The sequence below is a fragment of the Agelaius tricolor genome, unplaced genomic scaffold, assembly GCF_023055355.1.
Source record: "Agelaius tricolor isolate 1412-34295 unplaced genomic scaffold, bAgeTri1.0.p SCAF_4, whole genome shotgun sequence".
NCBI classification, from domain to species: domain Eukaryota; kingdom Metazoa; phylum Chordata; class Aves; order Passeriformes; family Icteridae; genus Agelaius; species Agelaius tricolor.
Window position 1 is genome coordinate 41,759,957 of NW_027269264.1, and position 22,174 is coordinate 41,782,130.

General features: G+C 34.9%; 1 protein-coding gene across 1 annotated transcript in view; it reads right to left on the reverse strand.

Moving 5' to 3' along the window:
* Positions 1-4,163: 4,163 nt before the first annotated feature.
* NDUFS4 (NADH:ubiquinone oxidoreductase subunit S4) overlaps positions 4,164-22,174 on the reverse strand; it is a 46,676-nt gene continuing 28,665 nt past the window's right edge. The window contains exons 3-5 of the mRNA XM_071425425.1: positions 11,789-11,961; positions 8,229-8,302; positions 4,164-4,372 (exon numbers count right to left, since the gene is read on the reverse strand). Of these exons, the coding sequence (XP_071281526.1) occupies positions 4,269-4,372; positions 8,229-8,302; positions 11,789-11,961 (351 nt within the window). The 3' untranslated portion in view covers positions 4,164-4,268. The remainder of the gene's footprint in view (positions 4,373-8,228; positions 8,303-11,788; positions 11,962-22,174) is intronic.

Here is a 22,174-nt window from a genome sequence, read left to right on the forward strand (position 1 = left end):
AGTTATTTATCAAGACTAGCCATTGTTTTACCAGAATGTTTTAGGAGGAAAATTGTATATGTACCCTTCATTTAAGTATTTCTGAAGTCCTAGAGAATACTCTTGAATCAGTGGAATTTAGTTACATGTAGGTATCCGTTTTAAGAAATGTGATGATCACTAAAGATCATGATGGTCAACAATGAATGTTGTTCAAAGTGGGAACTGTTTGTGGTCACTTCTTCACTATAAGGGATTTATTTAATTATCACAAAACATTGACAAAACACAATAACAATACCATGTTGGAACACCATACTGGGAAACAGTACAAATAGCCATTCTGAGCCAGATCAGGATAGACACCTGAACAAACCCAGCTTCGGCAGTGGCTGATAAAAACAGGGATACTCCAAGGATCAGGATACTCTAGGATACTTTCCTAGCTGCAGCAGTGTTTAGGTCAGGGATTTTACTAAACAGGATACTATTTTATATTTAGTGCAGATTTTTATAGCATGCATTTCTTGTATTGAATCTAATGTAAAGCTAGTTTTGGTAGTCAAAAAATTCCCAATGAATTTCAAAATCTGCTATGTGAAAACACACTTATTCTCATCAGATTATTGATGTGCCTGTTTAAAAGCCAGTGAATTATATAGTTTTCCCTGGATTACTTGTGATTTTAGAGGCCACCCATTCTAATCCTCAATCCTCTCTCCTCCATGTTAGAGATTTGCTCCTCAAAAAAAATACTTACATCTTCAGGTGTGTTGCTTCTCTGTAACTTTGCAAGACTTTTCTGAAAACCCTCTGTAAATCCAAATGAACTACTCAAATCACCCTGCCCCATAATCACTAACTACAATGAAGAATGTGAAAATAATTATTTTTAGAGTTTTTTGAGATGTAGGGAGGAATGAAAGAAAACCCAATAAACAAAAAACCCCAAAATGTCACCTGTTATTCAGATGAGACTTTTAAGAAAAATATTTAAACCATAAGTTATAGCTACACAGTTTCAAATTTCAGTTACTTCAAGACTATGGTCCTATTCTAATCAACTTATTTGAACTTGTTCTAATCAACTTGTCCTAAAAGGTGTTAAATTCACTTTTTCTGTGCAGGAGGCATTCATGACAGGAACCTTTTTACCTTCCCTCATGATGAACATGAATGTGAAGAATCAGTATTTTACATCCACTGAAATCAACATTTTAATACAAATTCCAAACTATTTTGCACCCCCTTTTATATACCACATACCTTGTAGAGTTGATGGGAGTAAAAAGTAGTAGCATATGGGAGGAAAGATATTGTGATGCTGCTTGTTTCTTTTAAGAAGGAACTTTCACCAAGACTTGACAGGAATAATCCAAAACTCATTATGATATGCTGGCTGAGACAGCAATGACAGATAATAAGCCTTTTTCAGAAAACTGGCGGCTCTGTGGAACAATTTGCTAGAAATGGGAAAGGACTTTGTCTCTAGCAGCAGCATACTGCCTCCAGTACTTCACACAACATAACTACCGAAGCCAAAGCGTAAAAATACTTCAGATCAGCCCACTCTTCGCACAGGGCTTTCCACAATAATGGAAGCTACAAAACTGGAATGAAAACACCTCAATTTCTAAACAGCTTGGTGAAAGAATGTAAATATAAAATCTGTGGTAATTACTCTGCAATACTGCAACTGCCTAGTAATTCTTTAACATTCTTTTGCTATTGCCATGTAAGGTGGCAAGACATGTGACCTGCAAACAAATCCCACTGGGTAAAGAACATATTCAGTCTACTTGTGAGCTTTACACTTTTTCTTTACTCAGTAATGATTTTTTTTACTTTCACAGGTTTCAAATATTCCTCCCATTAAAAGCTTAGATGCAGCACAGCCACCAAAATGAATTTGTAATCTCATTCAACATTCTAATTCTCCTTCAGATGAACTGCTAATCTCATTCATCATAAATGACCAATTATGGTAGTTTACTTGTTGTGTCTTTTGACATATTCAAAGTTCAGGAGCAATTTTACTTATCCCAACACACTGCGGAGTAGAATAGAAGCTGGAGTTCACCTATCAAATATTCACTTCAGAAGGTACTTAACTAAAGACAGCCAGATCATGTACAATTTCAGTTCCAGCCTAGAGTTGTAATAATTTTGTAAATTAATGAAAGAGTAAAGAACTTCAATATCTAATAGAACTTCTGATCTCTAAAATATATTCTTGTTGCAACTGATCCTTTCCAAGCTCAGTACTTGCACTCTGTAGTACTGCCCTCAGTACTACTTCTCAGGTTTGAAGACTGAAGTGACTACAATCAATTCTATTCCCACTGTCACCATTGTCATTCTTAAACTATGCAATAGGATCAAAATATCCAAGTCCTAGGAAAATGATCAAAGGAAAAGAAGATCAGAGCTCAAACACAACTTAAAGACTTCAAGGTGGCACGAATTATACACAATCATAAACAAAGAAACAAAAAGATTTCTTCCTTAAAAGGGGATCTATCAAATTCTCCTTTTAAGTATTTACATTATCTTTCCAGGAGAAACAAAGAAATAAGAAACTGTGCTTTATGTGAAACTGGTTTTAGTTATGACAAGTATAAATTAACAGACAGCAATTTCATTAATTAGGTGTCCAAAGATAATGTTAGGTATCTAACACTTATCAGTCAATTCCACAGACCATGTAATTTCAAAAACCAAGCTGTGTGGATTTCTCACTTTGATAATCTGATAAAGCTTGAAGATCATTAAATTAAGAACTTGCTGCTCTTTACTTGAAAAAAACAGAAGAAAAACACTCCAATGAATGGCTTTTGCTTTTACTGTCTTCTTTGTAAGATAAGCATAATAAGCTGAGCTGGAATACAAACAGATGCAGTAGATTCTGGCTGCTAAGATTCCAGTTTGGTGCACTTTAGCATTCCTGGAGGACTTCAGGCTCCACTGCAAAATGCAGCATTCAAAATTCAATAGAAGATGAATTGGAATAACAGTTTTTGTCTGTGATAGGAAAATAGCAACTTCCTCCAACTGGTTGATTGTGCTGAAACTGGGTCAGAACCAATGCCTTACACAAATGCTAGCCAGCACATAGGGAGCTGGTTAAAACTGAAACAGGAATACACAATATAATAATAAAACCTAGGCAATACAAGATAGTTTTATGCCTTCTTTTCATTAAAATCTAACACAGCACTCACACCATTACTTAGGTCTATGTGGAGAGAGCTGTTTCAACTGCATCTTTTGTGACAGCTGGGATAAAACTTAGCATAGCAAAAAGGTGTACAACCCCCCTATTTGTAAAACGTTTTAATGTTCATGTGCCAATGCCATAACTTGTTAAGTTAAAGCAAATAAAGCAACAGCCAAATATATATAAACAAAGATTTCAAATATAACATTATGCATTTTTAAAACTAATAATTGAATACCATTTTAGACAAATTGAGTGTACAATATATACTTGCTGTTAAGGCTGAGATGCTATCACCCACATCTCCTGTTAAGCAACAGGAAACCTCAATTCAGATAAACATGTAACCAGCAATAAAATACCCAGAACTGTAATTATGTAATTAGTATATGCTGATACTGTGTGAGGCACTCAAGTATTCTGACTTCATTTGTGAATGTTTAACTGGCTTAGTTTCACTTCTCAAGAACATCACAGAAAAACAACTACAATCTTAATCTTTCAGACTAAACCTGCTCCATAAGCAAAACAAAACCCAGTGGTTTCTATTCCAGTCATGAATGCTTTTGGAATAATGACAGTATTAATTTCAGCAGAAAGGAGTTATATAATACACATCTATACAGAAGAGTCTTGAGTTATACCCATCCTTTGCTCTTCAACTGCCAACACTGTCTTGTATAGAAAGAAAAAACCACAGCTTTTATTGAAAGACTTTGTCTCTGCAAAGCTTACTGAACTTATTAAACTTCAGAAGTTTAAACAGGATAGTCGATATAAAATTACCATCAAAGATCAATCATAACCTCTAAAGTTGCAGCTGATTTCAAACATTCCTTTTGACATGAATGTACAGCAAGTTTTTAGAAGTATGAACACTTCAAATCTCCTCTATTTATAGGGAAGTTTGTAACAGGTTCAATTGGAGACATGAAAACCATTTTAAATAGACATCACAAGATGCATCTGTAGTTTAAAGGTCAAATTTATTAGGAGATTAAGAGATGTATTATACATGGACTATAAATACAGCACAGCTGTCTTTATTCACAGTCACACACCCAATGCCAACCTATTTTGTAGACACTCTTGTTCTTTTGTTCCAAGAAAAATTTGCACCATAAGACTTGGATTTAGGTTTTGGCATCTTCTTCTCTTCAACATCATAACTCCAGCCTAGAGGTTATGGGGTAATGGCAGGGTGAGACAAGAAAGAACGAGAATTATATCCTCAGCATACAGTATATAGCAGATCCAACTTAAAGGCTTTAACTTTAATATGTTTTTTTCAAGGTAGGTACCCACTAATCTGTTCCTTTCTAGTTGGCAACAGAGAATCATAAAATGCCATAAATGTGGCAAATGACCATTCTGTGAGATGGCAAGACTTGACCATACTACTGACCTCCATGCAAAAAAATCTGACAGTCATCAATGAAAAGCTCAACAGGGAAGATTGACTGTCCTGTAAGTTCATGGGCTCCACAATTCCACAGCACACAGGAGCACTAAGGCTCTGTGCATGCTGGCACAGGAAAAGAAAAAGGTAAGAAAACATATGCCATAAAATAACATACAAAAGCTCATTCTCAAAGGCTAGGAGACAATGGAGACCTTGGAAAGCTGATAAAAAAGAAGGGTGGGACAGAGGACCAAAAAAACTAAAAAGCAAAGAAAAAAGTTCAACATTAGAAAGGAGTTTAATACTTAACATTTTAAAGGACTTTAATACTTAACATTTTTTATAAGAACATAAAAAATTAGGAGTAAAAAGAAAAGGGAATGAAGTGATAGAAGACAAGTAAATTATGTGATAGTTAAGCAAGAGAAATGCTTAAAAATGTCAGAAAAGAGGAGGTGGAGACATTAGTGTTTATGTAAATCAAAATGCAAATTGATTGCAGTCTCCAGGTGCCTGGAAAGTTGCCAGGGCAGCACTCAGTATTCCGAAGTTTGGTCTCTTTAGCTGCAATATTTCACTCAAAGTTGAGATACTTCTGTTGAAGCCAGAAGTGGTTAAATATGCAGTTTTAAGTGATACTCATAAGACAGTACTTTACTTGGTTTTAAAACTAAAACTTGCAAGTCTTAAATTTCTTAACGTATTATCTGAATTTTTATACTTAAGGTGCTTGCAGTAAACAGTCAAGATACAGCTACACATCAAAATATTCTGTAAGATACACAAGTTGTCACGTCGCTGCATCAATTTTGCGTATTCACAAACGTCACACAAACATTTTCTTCATATTTATCAGTCTCAATCAGTGTTAATTTCCAAGTTAACTATTCTCTGTAAGAAACACTGAACAGGGACTTTAAAAACATATTCTTTCCGCTGTGAAAACACTGGCTTTTGCCTCCTGTTCTGATTAAAAAATATAAGCTTGAGTAAACAGCCAGAACTAGATCCAGAGACTGGCTTCAGTGTTGCAACATTCAACATTGTAACACCTAACATTGAGACACTTGGCTGCTGGAATGGAATCTACAGCCCCAAGGTATTGCTTCATCTTTTTATACACCAGATGGAGAGGGGCTGAGTGCCTCTAAAAGAGATTTGCAACTGCCAGCACAATGACTTGCACTGCCACAGATAGCCAAAATGCTTAAGGTCAGTTACATCTAACTAATGACTGCAAGAGGCCACCATTCGTGATTAGATTCCACACTTTAGAACAGACTCTTTCAGACAGCATTTTGAGGTGTTCACAACAGAGAGCAGAGGTCACTTTTATAAAAACACCAGAATGCTGGGGGAAGTGACTCTTGCCCAGAGCCCTGCCATATAAGCCAAGTAGACAGAAAGCAGATTTCACCTTCTCCGGAAGAACACCCTCACCACCTGACTAAAGGTTACTGTGGAGTAGAAAAACTCTCCAGCCTTGTTACTTAAGCTGTACGTTTTTAAACAATTGCTTCAGTGATTCAGACAGGGCAAAAAAAATTAGGTCAACAGTCAGAATTTTTCATTTCTTCCAAATGTTATCTCCTTGCCTAGAACTCAGACCATCCTCAGCTGTAATTTTGGACAGCAATGTCTCCTGCTACTGTATCCAGTGCTGCTACTCCAACATTAGAAAACACATCAGATGGGGCAGGCAGAAAGAAATCTCCTTAAGTTGTTAGGTGAGAAAGAACTCTTAAGTTTACTAGAACTACTAATATTAATACCAAGTCATAGCCTTAGTTTCATTGGTTTCATGCACAATGGAGTAATTTCTAACTCGGGGAAGGCATAAACTTTCTACACTGAACAAATGCATTTTACTTAGTCTGCATTTTGAAAAGACAAAACATAACATCTATAAAGAGATGACATAAGCAGGTCATTACATTAATTTTTTTTCCTATATGCTGAATTGTTCAAGAAATAATATGAACAATACAGAAGCATAAGTGCCAAATTCTCCCAAATTTCATTTGTTCATAAAACAGTAAAGTACACTAATAAAATTGCATAGGTTATCCAATGCAAATGTGATCCTATCCACTTCTTAACAGATAGATAATAGAACCTATTTTTCAATAAAATTAGTACTAAGCCAAAAAATTTTCCATTTAAAGAGGAACAGACAAATTATATTCTACCTTTTACTATTAAAATGTGCAAGTAAATTGAACTTTAAATGGTTTAGTTTCTTAGATGTACAGGATAATGGACTTACCATGTTTGTAATGCATAATATCAACCTCTAATAACTTTGCATAATTTGGTCTGACCAAGGAACTTTACTATTTACCCCAGACTAAATATAGTTGAAAGCTGCGCACCACAGGGAAGACTTCTGAAGAACCTTACACTTCATGTGCATTATTCCTGGCTTTATCTCAATGTAATTAATCACCTTCACTTCCACAGGGACTAAGCATCAAGCTTAACTTTTTAAGGAAAATGGAGTTGATTTAAAAGAAGAAAAAAAGAAAAAGAAAAGAGAGCAGCAAAAAATTCATGCTAACAGAAAAAAGGACTGCTGAATATTCAAAAGGCTGAGAATATGGGTACTGTTTGTGGTACCATCATTCTGTCAGGAAATACAAGCCTAACTAAGTTTACAGATACATTCCCTGTGATATAACATTGCCTTAATAATTATTAAGTAATTATACTGGCTTTTCTACTGTCTTATTCACAAATAAGAATAATCACCAAGCGTCTGTGTTTAGACTCTAATGCTGAGTAACATCCTAAATTTACAGGTTCCTCATGGGGAGCAGCGAGGGGATGTGCTGATCTCCCCTCTGGTGACCAGTGACAGGACACGAAGAATAGAATCAAACTGCTTCTGGGCAAGGCCAGACTCAACAATAGGAAAACCTTATTCACAGAGAGAGTGTGGTCATGGGAACAGGCTTCCCAGGGAAGTGACCAGAACACTAAGTTTCTCAGAGCTCAGCATCTGGGTGACGCTTTTAGTAATACGGTTTCCTTTTAGGTAGTCATGTGAGGAGCAGTGAGTTGGATTTGATGATCCTCTTGGGTTTCTTTTACAATAAATCTATGCTAAATTATAGCAAAAAATGAAGTCCAACATGCTTACTTGGTAGTCATTTAATTTTGGTTTTTTGATTATCAAGCATTCACAGGACCTCTGACAGTTTTCCTTAGTAAGAACTGAGATGCTCATGTTAAACCTTCAGGCAAAGATCACACCACCATGCAGCTGGAACACCAAGCCTGGGATACACCTGAAGTATTAACTTTCCTCCAAGACTTGAGCAAGGTCTGATTCAGCTCTCATTCAAAACAGAGACAGTTGCAAAAGAATTTTAACATTAATATTCTATTTTAATAATAATAATGGCTGAAACACCTTTCTAGACAGTGGAAAGTCTAAATTTAATGCCTTCAGCACCCCTGGAAATATCCTCCCTTCTCATTTTCCTCCTCCCCATGTAGAACACTAGTCTACCAACTCTGCAGAACAGAGGGAAGGTACTTTATCCTGTACTTATTCTGTTGTTAATACTTTGAGATCAAGATTGCCTATGGAAGGATGAACCTCTCATAGCCCATACATACAATACATACCATTTTTTTCAGCAAAAGCAATGGCATCTTCTTTAGTAGAGAAAGTAAGAACCATGTTGGATAAAGGATCAGCTCTGTAAGTAAACAGATGACAATTTTTAGGCATATTGGAAATAGAAAAAAATTGTATCTGTATCTCAAATGTTAAAACATATACTGTATTACACAGCTCACAGTAGTATGCCAACTCATAAAACTATTCAACAGACTTCTAAAAACTATCTTCAGGGTCAACACTTACTTTTGGCAAAGTATTGTTTTACTCTTTCAGTGCATTAGACTTCCCTCACAGCTACTTGCAAATATTTATTGGGTTGTTAGACACACATGTCTAATCACTTGCTGAGGTTATAGTAAGTGCTCTGCAAGACTCTTTAGTTTAAATCTGCAAAATCCCTTTTTTTTTTTAAGATCAGGAGGTCTAAGGTAATTCTGAACATTTCAAGGAGACCAAGTGTCTGTAGAATAGCTAGGCGAAGAATAACCTTGGACAGAAAAGAACAGAATGCTAAAGTGAGTGGAGAAGAAATAAACCAGAAAGTGAAAAGTATATTAAAAAAATATTGAGAGTACTGCGTTAGCGGAGGTCATATGACCCCCACAAGTCATTTCTACACAGCAAGCAGATCACAGACCACAACTGAAAATGAAGCTCCAAAATGCAAACTGCTAGCTAAGTAATTACATAGTGGTTAGTTTTAGATGACCAGCTATTCCACAATTGCATGAATGAAGTACCATAAAGGTTTTTGAAACAAATTAAATTCTCAGTAAAAACACAAAATCGCCTTATTTGTTGCTATAAAAGCTCAATTTACGAACAACGACAAAGAATGGGGAAAAAAAAAAGAAGAGTTCTAACTCTTAAAGAAATTAGATACTGGTTGTAGCAACACAAAGAGAGATAAAACTTCCCTGTGACAACACAGCACATAGGCTCACACTGCCTATGAGCCTGGGAGACAACTGGAAAGACAAGACCAAATTGCAACAAACTATTGAAGGGCTGCCTCTCAACTGTTCTCTCTTTGAAGCTAGAAGGATAAATGAAGAGAAAAGACTGAAGATACACTGAACTCTCTACAATAAAGGGCAAAGCCTGTGACTGGAGAAGGGGGAGGGGAAAAGGGGGAATCTCGCTTCCAGCAAAGACAACAGTGTAATTTTATCTGATGTACACATGGAAAAATGGAATTCACTATATATCCAATATATTCCCCAATAAAAAAATCAGAAACAAATAAACAAAAACCACACAACAAACGAACAAACAAACAAACCTAGGATAAAGACAGAAATTACACTTTTGCAAGCCACTGTGGATAGGTTCCCTTAAAGATATTTAAAGATTTCTCTTATAGCAGCATCTAAGTGAATTAAGAACTAAGAATTAGTTGATGACATGACCAGTGGAGAACTAAGTGGCCCCAGTATACTGCAATATTGTGACAACTTCTGCTTATTGTTATTCTCTTCCATAATTGGGGCTGGAAAAATCTTTTCAACACTGCTAAAAAGGAACAAAGAAGCTTTAGGTCTGAAGTGTGGTGAGGGACCAGTGCCTGTTCAGAACTGCAAATACGGCAAAAGCCTTCCAGGACAGAGGCAGTTGGGAAATGAGAATTGTGCAGAAATTATTAGTTCTGTTTAATGTGCAATCATCTTTCATTCAATCTAAATAGATTTCTGATTTATTTCCATAAATGAGCTATCTGTGTGAGAAAACTGGATTTCAAGATGTCCAGCATGACATCCTGATAGTGTCAGCAGTACCAGTGTTGCAGAATTTCCCATGCCTACCCCCATTTGTTCTATCAATCACTGAAAATTAGGATTCCATGTTTTGTTCTCCTATGAGATCTCATACAACGAAAACTTCACACTTCCCACATTTTTTCATTTACAGTTTTATATTAAAAGGTGTACCCAAGAAATGTATTTAGACATTCTCATAATGAAACCTCCCAATTACAAAAAAAAAAAAAAAACCATGCCATGGGTCCATTTTACTTAGATCTGTAACTGGATAATTTTCACTTTAAAAAAGCTGAAATAGCTAAGAGACAACAAGTGCAAAAAAACTCCAGCCCCAAATAAGACTGCAAAATGACAGAAATATAGGAAAGACCTAGAGGTCTTTGAGTAGAAAATACACAAGTATATTGAGTTCATTGAAGAAAGGGCTTTAACACGCAGACCCTAGAGAGCTCTTACGCACTAATCCCATTACATTATTCAAAAGTAAATGGAAAACTGTCTATGAGATGTTCTTTGCAGAAATTAAATCTCAAGGGAAGAAATTCTTCTTAGGTATTTTTGGGTGTCGAATGGTAACACTAGAGTTACTAGAGTTAGTACACTAACAGTTTTTACAAGCATGCCTTAAAAATGAATGGATACAAACTAATTTACAAAACCTTTAGCCTACTAGCACTGATTCTCAATGTAGCACTTTATTTTTATCTTACCTGGAGCCTGCTTACCCATGAGAAATTCCTTTCCCTACCCCAAAATAAAAACATATGTAGAGCCTTCTCAAATTTTTAGGAGAAATCAATGCAACAGGAAGACTTAATTTCAGAGTTACTTTGAACTAAATTTCTGGATACATTTATGTTATCTATAAAAAATAATAATTTTTGTGACTGGATTTGGAATGTTAATACATCTTAAAAAATGCATCCTGAAATTATTTCATGTTTAAGGTTTTACAGTTTTTTTCATAAAATTTTGTGATATTTGATGATAAGTGCTAATATGGTAGCAGCCAGATATTCTCAGTACACATCGTACTCTTTCTGAAGTTTGAAAAATAATCCCTAGTGGTTGATTTTAGTTTATGTCTAATCATTAACTATTCTGAATATGCCTCTGAGACAGCTCCAAATCAAAATTACAATATTGTCAGAGGAATTGCTGATATAGTTCTCCGAGTCAACAGGAATTCTAACCACACTGTGAAATGTAGGTACTGTATTCAAATGAAGAAAAAAAATTAAGAATTAGATGCATACAAGTTGTAATTACATTTCCAAAATACAGTATATTTAGCTAAGACCTTTCTGGATTTTTTGTGTATTTGAAGATTTTAATGCTAATACTGACAATACTGTAACAAACAGAATAATATCTTAAATAGCTGGGCTTCTTGTGTTTTTTTTATTAGTTATGACTCCTCATTTTAGATCCTCAGGGTAAAAAAATCTGGAAATATTGTTGTTTTTGTTTAAAAAGATGCAACTGAGAGCTAAGAATGATTAACTACTTTACGGAACGAATGACCTTCTGGTCCTGATGCTGCCACACAGTAACATTATCACAATGTAATCACTGAAATGTGTGGTTGTTAACATCTTTTTTGAACTCTTCCAGGTGATGTTATGAGCTTTAAAAATCTGGTTTTAAACTTAATGGGTCATAAATCATACAACAAACAAACCCAAACACTTACTGTAAGTATTGTTATAATACAATCAGATTTACAGGTAGAAATATTTGATATTTCAAATTTAATAAGTAGTGAGAGAAGAAAAGTATTTTCAAATTCAGTAAGTACTCACGTAGATGCCCAGCCCATTAAAGGGTTCTCCCAGCGCTCCCTGTTATCAAATTCCATCTTCCATTTCTTTGTATTGTTAGCTCCTGACTGCATTGCATTACGTGCTGGAACAAAAATGTGAACTTTTCTGGTTTTGATGTGCTCATCTGGAACACCAGTTAAAGTAGTGATATCCTAAAAAAAACATAATGTGACTTTTTAAAAAAGAGTTCATCAGAAACTTGTAAGATAATACCGCTTATGCTTTTTACATAAGTTCATGCTTTATATTTAAAGTTACAAAGCTGAAAATAACTTAGAAAAATAAATTGTAGTTTCAGCAGAACACAACTGAAGGTGATACATGTTAGGGCTGCTATTATTCTGCTTCCCCTGGCTGAGTTAGATTTTGCTTGGACCAGCTACCTGAACTTGCTCATCTCCCATCTACAAAACAGTTACAGCCAGAGGAGGGACATTTCCCCCATCCTTCTCTGTCCACAGCTGCAAAGTCAGGACTGCTTCAACTTGCACCAGCTAAAGCAAATGTGGAAAAGTGCAAACGCTTTCTTCCTTCAGGAAAATATTAGAGTGCTGACTGAAACACTGACAAATTCCAAAATATGAACAGGACTATTCACCAAAATATTTGCCAGCCAAGTATGCACTATAGTATAAGCACCTTCCCTTGGGCTTAACTTTGTATATTGTTCAGAGACAGCAACACCTATGGTGACTCAAGAAGCTATCCTTTGCATGAAGGAAGAGGCAGAAGGTAGTATCTTTTGCACAATATGCTACTGATTGTTTGAGACTGCAGAGAAGGTGCTAGAAGTCAGCTCTTATCTCTCTAGCCGTAAGTTATTAAATAAATTTGACCCCTTGTCATGTTTCAATTTATGACTCAGCATTTGACAGTCAGCTCTTCTGTTGACGTTCAAGATCAACAGAGGGATATTTGAAGCTGGTAACTTTCTTCAGTATATTTGTGAAGAACAAAATGGTTAAAGAGATTCCAACCTTCAAAGAAAAAAAAAAAGATTTGTAACATTGTATATAATCAATAGTAGGATGCCCTCCTCTACTAGAGGGATAAGCCTTCAAAATAAATGTAACAAAGATAAATCCTTCAAACCAGCCTAAAAATATTAACTGACTTTAACAAAGCATAAGATAGGGAAAAACCTCACAAGAATTGCTGTGAAAAATTACCCTCAGCAACATCTGATATAATTAAAGTGAACATTTTTGCTAAAAACTAAACAGTAATTATGCAAAATTAACCTGTCAGTTCACCCTAGTAAAGACTGAAATCAAACATCAAATCCATCTCCAAGGAGGTTAAACTACTCCTGTTCCTTACATACTTAAAAGGCCAGTGGGAGCTCCTCAGTCTCCATTCTCCCCTCCCCTCCCCTCCCTCCAGGAACAAGTAGTAAACTGGTCAAATTCCAGAAAACTGCAGCAAAACTTTGGGCATATTGAACTTATCTTCACAGTATTGCCATGACTTGAACGAAATGAGAACCTGAAATAGAACACTGTCATTTTACATAAATGTATCTACTAACTTTATGGGATTTTCCTTTGTGGCAAACTTGAAACTTCCTGATGCAGTCACCAGATCATCCTTTGAAAAGCAGCAATTCTCATTTCCAATTTTATTTTACAAAATTTGGGAGATCAGTCCCTTAAAACTATAAAAGGAAGGAAGTTTAAAGCATTTGACTTGCATTTACAATTAGGACAGCAGGGGCAACCAACAAGCATCCACACAGCTTTCAAACTTTGGACATTTCTACCCAAACTACCACAAAAAACTGTCAAAGTATCTTAAAAATTCCATTATAAATGCCTTCATTAGGACCAAGTCATTTTAATACGATTCTAGCAGTGATATGAAAGATTAGTACCAGCTACTGGAATGTTGCAACACCTATGTAAAAATACCTTCTGACAGACTGGCACTTCTCACTGCTGAAGCTTAAACTGCAGTTTAGGAAGGAATTTGCTTAAATTTTTCTGATTTGAATTGGCAAAGTGCTTTGTTTAACAAAAAAGAGTTTTCACCTGCAGTAAAGTTTGGTGAGGATTCAATGTTTCAGCTTGCTTATTTACACAAATAGGTTGAAATATTAGCCTTTATTTCTGTATTTAACAAACATGAGAAAATGTAGTAATATTCACAAAAAATTTCTTTTACTGCTCTTTAACAATCTGGTATGCGCAAAAATGATGGAGTTGTTATAATCAAATACTTTCAGACATGTAAAATCCAAAATAGCCCAAAATTATTATATTTTTTTACTATTATTACTCTCAGCAATTCTTAAGTCCATTATGAATTTTATGCTTCAGTTTTAGATGTTTTTGAATTCTTCCAGAATAATCTGGAACTACTAAAAAAAAGATACGACATTATATAACATCATGGACATATACTATTTTCTCTTTTGAAGACTTAACTCAAGAAAATCATAAAAATGTTATACAGTGCATACAGAACACAATCTAAAAAGAGGGTTAAAATCAGTAAATGCTATATTTGTGAGATTACCATAGTAAAGAAATGCCCAGACTTGTTTATCTGGATGAAAGTAAAATGAAAACCCCAGACATACCCTTCAAGCCATGTTTTTCGGGCACTTAGTTGGCTCTAAATCAAGGTTATTTCACTCATAATATAGGATTAATCCCATAGTATCTTTTCAAACTGAAAATTAAAACCTGCCTGCTTTCCAAAATTGAAATATCTACATGGTGTTGCTAACTCACCATACTTATACTCATTATAGCTAGAGTTTCCATGCCTTCTAGCAATCATTTATTGATATCTTCCCCATTTTAAAAGCTGGCAATTGAACAGACAGTTGTTAGGACAATGAGTTTCTGGTTGCTGAAGCTCAAGTTGTCCTGACATAAAATCACTGATTTTTGCTTGCTGTAGACATGTAAGGTACTGTAGCATAGCTGAGCTGTTGCCAAAGATATGGAATAAAAAGGCTTGGCATCTATCACATACTTGACACCTAAAGAGCACAGAAGCTCTAAGATTCCTATTCCCTGTAGGCGCACTCTTAGTCTAGACAAACTGATTTCTCACAGTTTTAAAATGCATTACAACACTCTATTGTGATCATTTCATCCACACAGCTCCAGCTAGTGACAGAAGAACCTGTCCTTTAAGCGACATTTCAATGGGCTAAAGCTCCCGCTCCAAGATGCCATTAAAACAATATAATACTTGAAAAGAACTATGCTGCATTGGGTTGAACTCTTAGCTGGGTCTTCAGTGCTTTGTTCTGAGTTTAAGTTCTCATTGAAACTACCTGCGAACCAACTTTCCAAAACAAAGATATTTTTGACAGCTGGTTTCACATTAGTATCTTTTTTTTTCAAGTGTTCCTTAATTTTGCTGTATTAGCAATTTAAGATACTAGTGAGGTGTTCAGCATTCAAAATCTTAAAGATATTAGATGACAGTAAAAAAGACTTGAGAATTGAACTGTATAGATTTACTAAAAATTAATAACCCTGTTTCAGATTTTTAAAACTGGCTGCCACCTAAAAGGTGCATTCTGACATTCTGTTTTTCTTAATATATATGTCATTTGAATAGTAAATTCTGATTTTTTTTTTTTTTGTAACTCAAGAAAATTTTAATAGTAATTTTGAGGCATTTTGTCTCTTTTTGGAATAAGCTCAAAGAGACAACCCCCTTTTTTTTAAAACAGTGGAAATCATATAAAATTTCTTAAAAACAGAGGTTTTTCTTTATTACAACTTAGATTACTTAAGAATGTTTGTCATGGAGGAAAGCCTGCTAAAGCTGTTCTGGAAAGGATAGTAACAGACAAAATGTGCTATGCAGCAATAAGAAAAATTGATTCTTAGAGGCGGTGTCAATGAAAGCACTATTCAGCATGAAGATGACTTTTAAAGGAAACGAGAATTTCCTTCTTTTAAAAACTCCACTAATAGCAGAAATTCCAAAGGGGACAAGAAATAGAACTCTCTAATTAAAGGAGAGAGACAAAATGATTGAAAGTAGCTCTGAAAACAAATGCTTTTGAACAGATGGGTCAGGTGTACATAAAGGTGTTATGTTTCTTCTATGGCATTTCCTTCACCATGAAGACAGAAACTGTACATAACTACTATTAACTACCTACAGTTTAGCACTCCCCCTTTTTTTTTCTTTTTTTTTTTTTTTTTTAATAAAGGAAACAGGGAACAAGCAATGGGAAGTTGATGTCAAAACACAGAAAAACCTCCCAGCAAGCTTCCAGCAACCACCCAGGATTTAGAGTCTTGCTAGCCGCTCTCTTTTCAATACCAGAATTTCACACATTTCAATGACCATTATGACTTCAAAGAATCAAATTTTCATCATTGTCCGTCATCTGCCGGTTGATTTGTATAAAGCAGTTCTTCTGCATGCATTCCAGACAAAGGGCTCCTTACTTTCGTGGCTATATATCAAGTTTAAAAGTTCTATTTGTGACAGTTGTGTCTGTGGTAAATTAGGGTAACACTGAAGGAGTGCAGCTGCTCCACAGGAACCTCCTTTTTGGCATCATTTCACTTAAATAAAAACTGAATAATTAGCTTCTGCCTTTATTAAACCACAAAAATGCCACTGGCCTTAGCAATTACTTCCGGTTGCCCCACCTACTTAACCTCAATAGTTTTACACTTGTTAGAATGGAAAGTAGAAGTTTTCTGTACTCTATAAGAGTTTACAACAGCTTGCTCTCTTCCCCACCACCAACATGTTTTACCAGACTAACTACGTAAAGTTTTGCTATAAATCCATGTTGCAATTCACTTTATTTAGAAGTTGTTATATCAAAGCACAGAACGTCTTGCATAATACCCACAGAGTAGCTGCTGTGAAAAAAGTTTTTTATTTAATGTGCTCAGCTGCTTAACTGTACGTCAGGATCAGAACATTTATGTTTCTACATATAAGACAATATTTTTGAAGGAAAGGCAAGAGAATAGATTCTGCTATGTAAACTGCAAATGGAAAAATGGAGCAGAATGAACTAAACATGGTCAGACAACATTTATCTAACAGCTACAAACAAAACAAGGGGAAAAAGCATATTTGCCCTTAGGAAACCTTGTATCACACAGGATCCAGTTTTCTTCCAGACTTCAGAATCATTTTGCATTATCACAGTAAATGATGAACAACGTGGTATTACTCATAACATATTCTCCCATCTAGCCAGCCTGCAGAATGATTAATAAAGAGGCTGAAAAAAGCACTTAAAGAACTGTGTTTTTAAAAAGAAAACAAAACACTGTAAGCAGGAAACAGAATTTGATAATAACAAAGATTTCATGAAGGTTTCCATTTAAAGAAAATTTCTTTTCACAAGCAGTTTTGTAAAAAACTAAAGAGAAACTCAACATGCAGAAAAGTAGGTCTAACAGAGGCAGAAACCGTCACATTACTGGAATCAAGCTAAGTCCACTATAATACTTTTTAGATTGCTGACTGCCATTATGCAAAGGAAGTGTCAGCATCCAAAACAAGCACTGCTAGCTTCAGCATTTCCATTCATTAGTTTGTACTTCACAGCTGAGGCAATACTATAGCAACCATGATGTCTGAGCATTCACTGCAGTTGCAAAAACTCCTTGAGAACTTCCCTGTTGCCCTGTTCCAATGGCTGACTACACTTCCCAATATTTTACGTGCTTAATATTATTCTATACTTCCTGGTATGAGATACTTCAAATAAAATGACATAACACATTTCAAACACCATTAAACCAGCATCTCTTCAAATCTGTGATTTGAGAAAAACAGTAGGAAAGAGCAAATGGGAATAAAGACTAGAACATGACTTCACAATAATAACTAGAAAACATCCTTCTCACCTGCCCTTCTTTCATGTCTTTAAAACACTTCACTTGAAGCTTGCAATACATCCCCAAATTTTCTAGTCACATCTCCTCCAAAAGTCATAGAAAATTGGTATTTATAAAAGTGATTACTGGTAAGTTATAGGAAAAGCTGCTGAGTTGTGCTTTTGTTAGTTTTAAACTAAAACACTGAAAAGAAAAACAAAAATCCATGATTTGCACTTCTCAGTACACTCACAAGACTCAAAACAGAGAGGCATTTTTCTTGACACACTTGCAAAAAATACCAACCATTTAGTCTGCATTCTGATAGACAAGTAAACAACATTTTACAAACTTAAAAATGAAAAAGTTGAAACACCTAAGCCCCACTTTCAGCACAGACAGGCTATTTCTTGTTCAGTATCATTTTTTCTGCCAAGAAACAATTGCAAGAAACAAAAATGTATTTTTTATTAATACCTTATTTTTTTCCTGTAACAGTGTGTCTTAGCTGAGTAGATATTGTCAGGGTAAATAAAAAGATGTTAAAAAGAAAGGAAATCAAATAGCTGGGTTTACACTTTGGTTCCTCTTTATATCTCTATTAAGAAAATTGCTATTAAATAGAGGAAAGCAGGGGCACTCAGGGGCAAAGAGCATATTTCATAAAAATAGATGTTGCTACTAGTACTTATTAGAGAATTCAGTGTAGATGTGATGTTCTTCAAACTGAGAGAATGACGAACAGCATGATTATCTTGAAAAAGATGGAAAAAAGTCTGAATTACAGAAGATCTTGCAAATTACTTTTTATTCTAACCCAACAATATCTAGAGAAAGTATATTTTCTAGAACTCATCTAAACCATATGTAAGCAAATCTTTTGCTTGCACACACAAAAAAGTGTGTGCAAGCAAAGGCTAGGTTTTTTTCTGAGGCCTTTTAAAAATATAGTTTTCTACAGCGCATGGCTTTCAAGCACTCTACTATAAACTCACAAGAAAATGCAAGAAAATCAATTAGTGAAGAATAAGACTACAGCCACATTTTTAGATGACAGACTTTCAAATCAAAGAAGAGGCAGTCTTAGTTTACCTGCATTTAGAAAATGAAAGAGGGTAACCAAACAATTGAAACAATCTGATTTATCTTAGAATAATTTACATTATGGTAACACTTCCCTGCTGTACTACCATAAGCAACTGCTCTTACAGACAGTATTACTCAGTGGAAAACAAGAGAATAGGCAGGAAAAGCTTTGAAAGAAAGCAGACAGAAGTACTAGCAGATAGACAATACCTAGGATAAAGAATTTTGCACCTATTCCCCCAGTCAGTTCAATTTTTTATATTATATTAAATAAATAACATATTGTAGTTTACTTGTAATTCAGTGATGGCATGTTTTTCAAACATAATTTATTCAGTTTGAAGTATTTATAATACAATCCTAGCATAAGGCACAGGAATGCAGATTGTCTTGCAAAGCTAAACACAGTATTTCAATAATATCTTAGTGAATTTTTCATTACCGATGATTTATAGTCTATAAAATGCAATTTTGATCATGGACACCACGAGCCTTAACCAGCAGTTCAAGATGAGGTCTTCATGTCTGAGGTGAAAGCCAAAATTCAGGCTACTCTTGTGCACTGGAAATAATTTCTGTATTTTTTGTGTGTTTCTGATGCCATTTTAATAAAATATTTTAACTTTCACTAAAAGTTAAGTGTATTTACAAAATAAACCATAAGCATGTGACTTAAATTAATTTTTTAAGGTTACTGTTTTTCAGGAATAATAAAAAATTAAAAATTATTATCTACTTTATGCCCATCTGAAAAACTTACAATGCTTCCTCTGAAGCACCAATTAAGAAAATTTCCAAATAAGGCCTCAGCAGAGTTCCCAAATTTAGGTACCACTTGTTCCATAATCTTCAGCTTTCAGAAAGGGCTTCAGTTGATGTTAAATATGTGGCTCTTTCTCAAAGCTCCCTTATCCACTGAAGCTGCAAAATACCCAAGGGAGCAAAAGACTCAGAGCCTTCAGGGAATTAGGAAATTACTTACACACAAGCAGTGGAATTGCTGCTGTAAGGCAGGAACACCTTGATCAATTCCTAATCTAACCTGGACAGCAAATATTCTAAGGTCTGAGCTACTGAGCACCCATTTGGATGTACAGCAACATCTTAGGAACTTATAACTCCGGTAAGATTTTTTATGATGAAATCATAAGAAAGATTGTCACTACAGTGTATGAAACACTAACTGTGAATTCAGTTTTAACTAACTAACTATGTCCTAAGGCTGGAAGCTAGAGCAAAGAATACTAAAATTTAAATCTCATTATTGTGCATTTTCTAGTGTTCTTTTCCTTTCACCTCACAACTACCAATTAATTAATTTCCTACTGAATGGTAGCTGTGGAGCAGCATTTAACTTTAAGGTTTAAAAATTAGCAAACAATTCAGGATTCTGTTTATTAAGATAAAGGTACTCATTAAAGGTGAGGGTAAAAAAAAAGGCAAAATGTAGTTTTTAAAGTTTAGCTTGACAGTTCTGACACACTACTTTATGGTCTGCTACTAAGAAGAGTATCAAGAAATTCAACCAATGCCTGCCTTAATTGTTCTCTATTCTTCACATCTCCTTTATAGAGAAAATGATTTCTGTAACAGATCTTTGCCCATATAGTTACAAGTGGTGTGAGACATAAGAGACAAAAACAGAAGCAAATCCCCAATCAAGAAATGCAAATTTAGAGCAAAATCCCTGTTAGTGCATGCTTTTTAGAAGAAGAAAAGTTGCACTTCAGAAACTACAAGGAAATCAGACCTGTTAAAAGCTGCCCCTTACCCTAATGCAGGATGTAATGCTTCTGTGTAATATGCATGCACTTTAGAAGTTGAAAGGAAGTGCTAAATAGTGTACATAATTTCCATACACAGCAGGTAGTGAAGCAAGAAAAGAACTGACACAGTTACCCTCATTAAAGAGATGCACAATAGAGAACTGTTATGCAGTGTTAGCATATTGAAGGTCTATGCATCAGGGATGTTGCGGCTATTAACAGCTTAAATGTTCTCTGCATTTTGTTAATTAGTGCATATAGCTTTCAAACCTTAACTGTGTTTTAGAAGGTTCTTTTCTAACAGCAGCACAGCCATTACTTCCTGGTGGGGATGGAAAGAGTTGATGGAGCTTCAACTGTTTCAATGTTATCAATAAAATACATCTTAATTCCATTGGGCAAAATGGGTTTTTTACATTTATCTATATAGCTAGTTAAAATTGATGGTTTCAAAAATCCCTCTCTAAAAAAGCTGAATTGTAACTAGAATATATTAGTATTACTTCGCAACTGGTTTTAGCTAGTTACTTCTAGAAATCCATTCATGTAGTTAGTGCTTTGGCCTTTATATGCTTGGCCTTCACTTACAGGACAGAAATCATAGTCTTATACTTTCTAATAAAATAGAAAGAAATCCATCATCAAAGAAAATTAACTTGAAACACTAAAGTTTCCTTTCACTTTTGCATTAGTGTGGGGGAAAAAAATCAAAGGAGAGTGCAATGTCCAATTGTGTTTACTAAATGGTGATAAAAAATTAAGAATTTGTATAGGAATCAGACATTAGAGAGAAGATATTCAACTTCTGACTCAACAGATGCAGAATGAGTTGACACAAAAATGCTTTCAAATAGAGTCAAAAACAAAACAACAAAAATATGGTCCTAAGAAAAAATACAAACCAGAAGAATAAAAAATAAAATACTAGTGCAAGCTACAATATTTATCTTAAAATAGCTTCTGCCTGGTTAATATGATACTCGGTAAGAACTTCAAATACATGATTTATACGGATTATGTTTGCCTACATAGGAAAACAGTTACTTATTTTCATACATGAATTAATGTGCACATCAAGAAAATGAACTGATAAGTAAAATTAACAACTTCTGCAGAAATTTTAATCTGAATTACTACCAGTCATAATTTTTCAGAACTATCTGAAATATCTTCTAAAAAATACTGTCTTTGGTATGTCTGACCAGTATTTTGTAGAAATTCCTTGTAGCTCAGTTTCTTATCACCTGTTAACCAAGTTTTCAGGCTAACAGGTAATAGGATAAAAGTTATTTTCCCATCAGCAAAGACTTACTTTTGTTTTAAGCTTAGAGTGAGTAGAACTGAGTATGCCAAAAATATATACAAGAGACTAAACAATTGCCCTACGGTGCATGTTTCACAGCATAAGAACTAAATGGCATACTAAAACTCTGTTTCTGAACATCAGATGCTCTCTCCATGGTCCATGTCTCCACTTAATACAGGTTAATTTGCCAGTTTGAGAAAAGACACATGAAAGTACTTCAAAGATACCTCACAAACATGCCATCAAGAATTTGAAAAACATTTGATTCCATCACTGATGATATGAGTACAGCCAGAAAGCACTGAAGAAGCCCCAGGCTCTCTTGCAGCATGATCAAGATGTTCAAGGATTCCCATGAAACTACCAGGCTTTCCAGACAAGGAGAGCT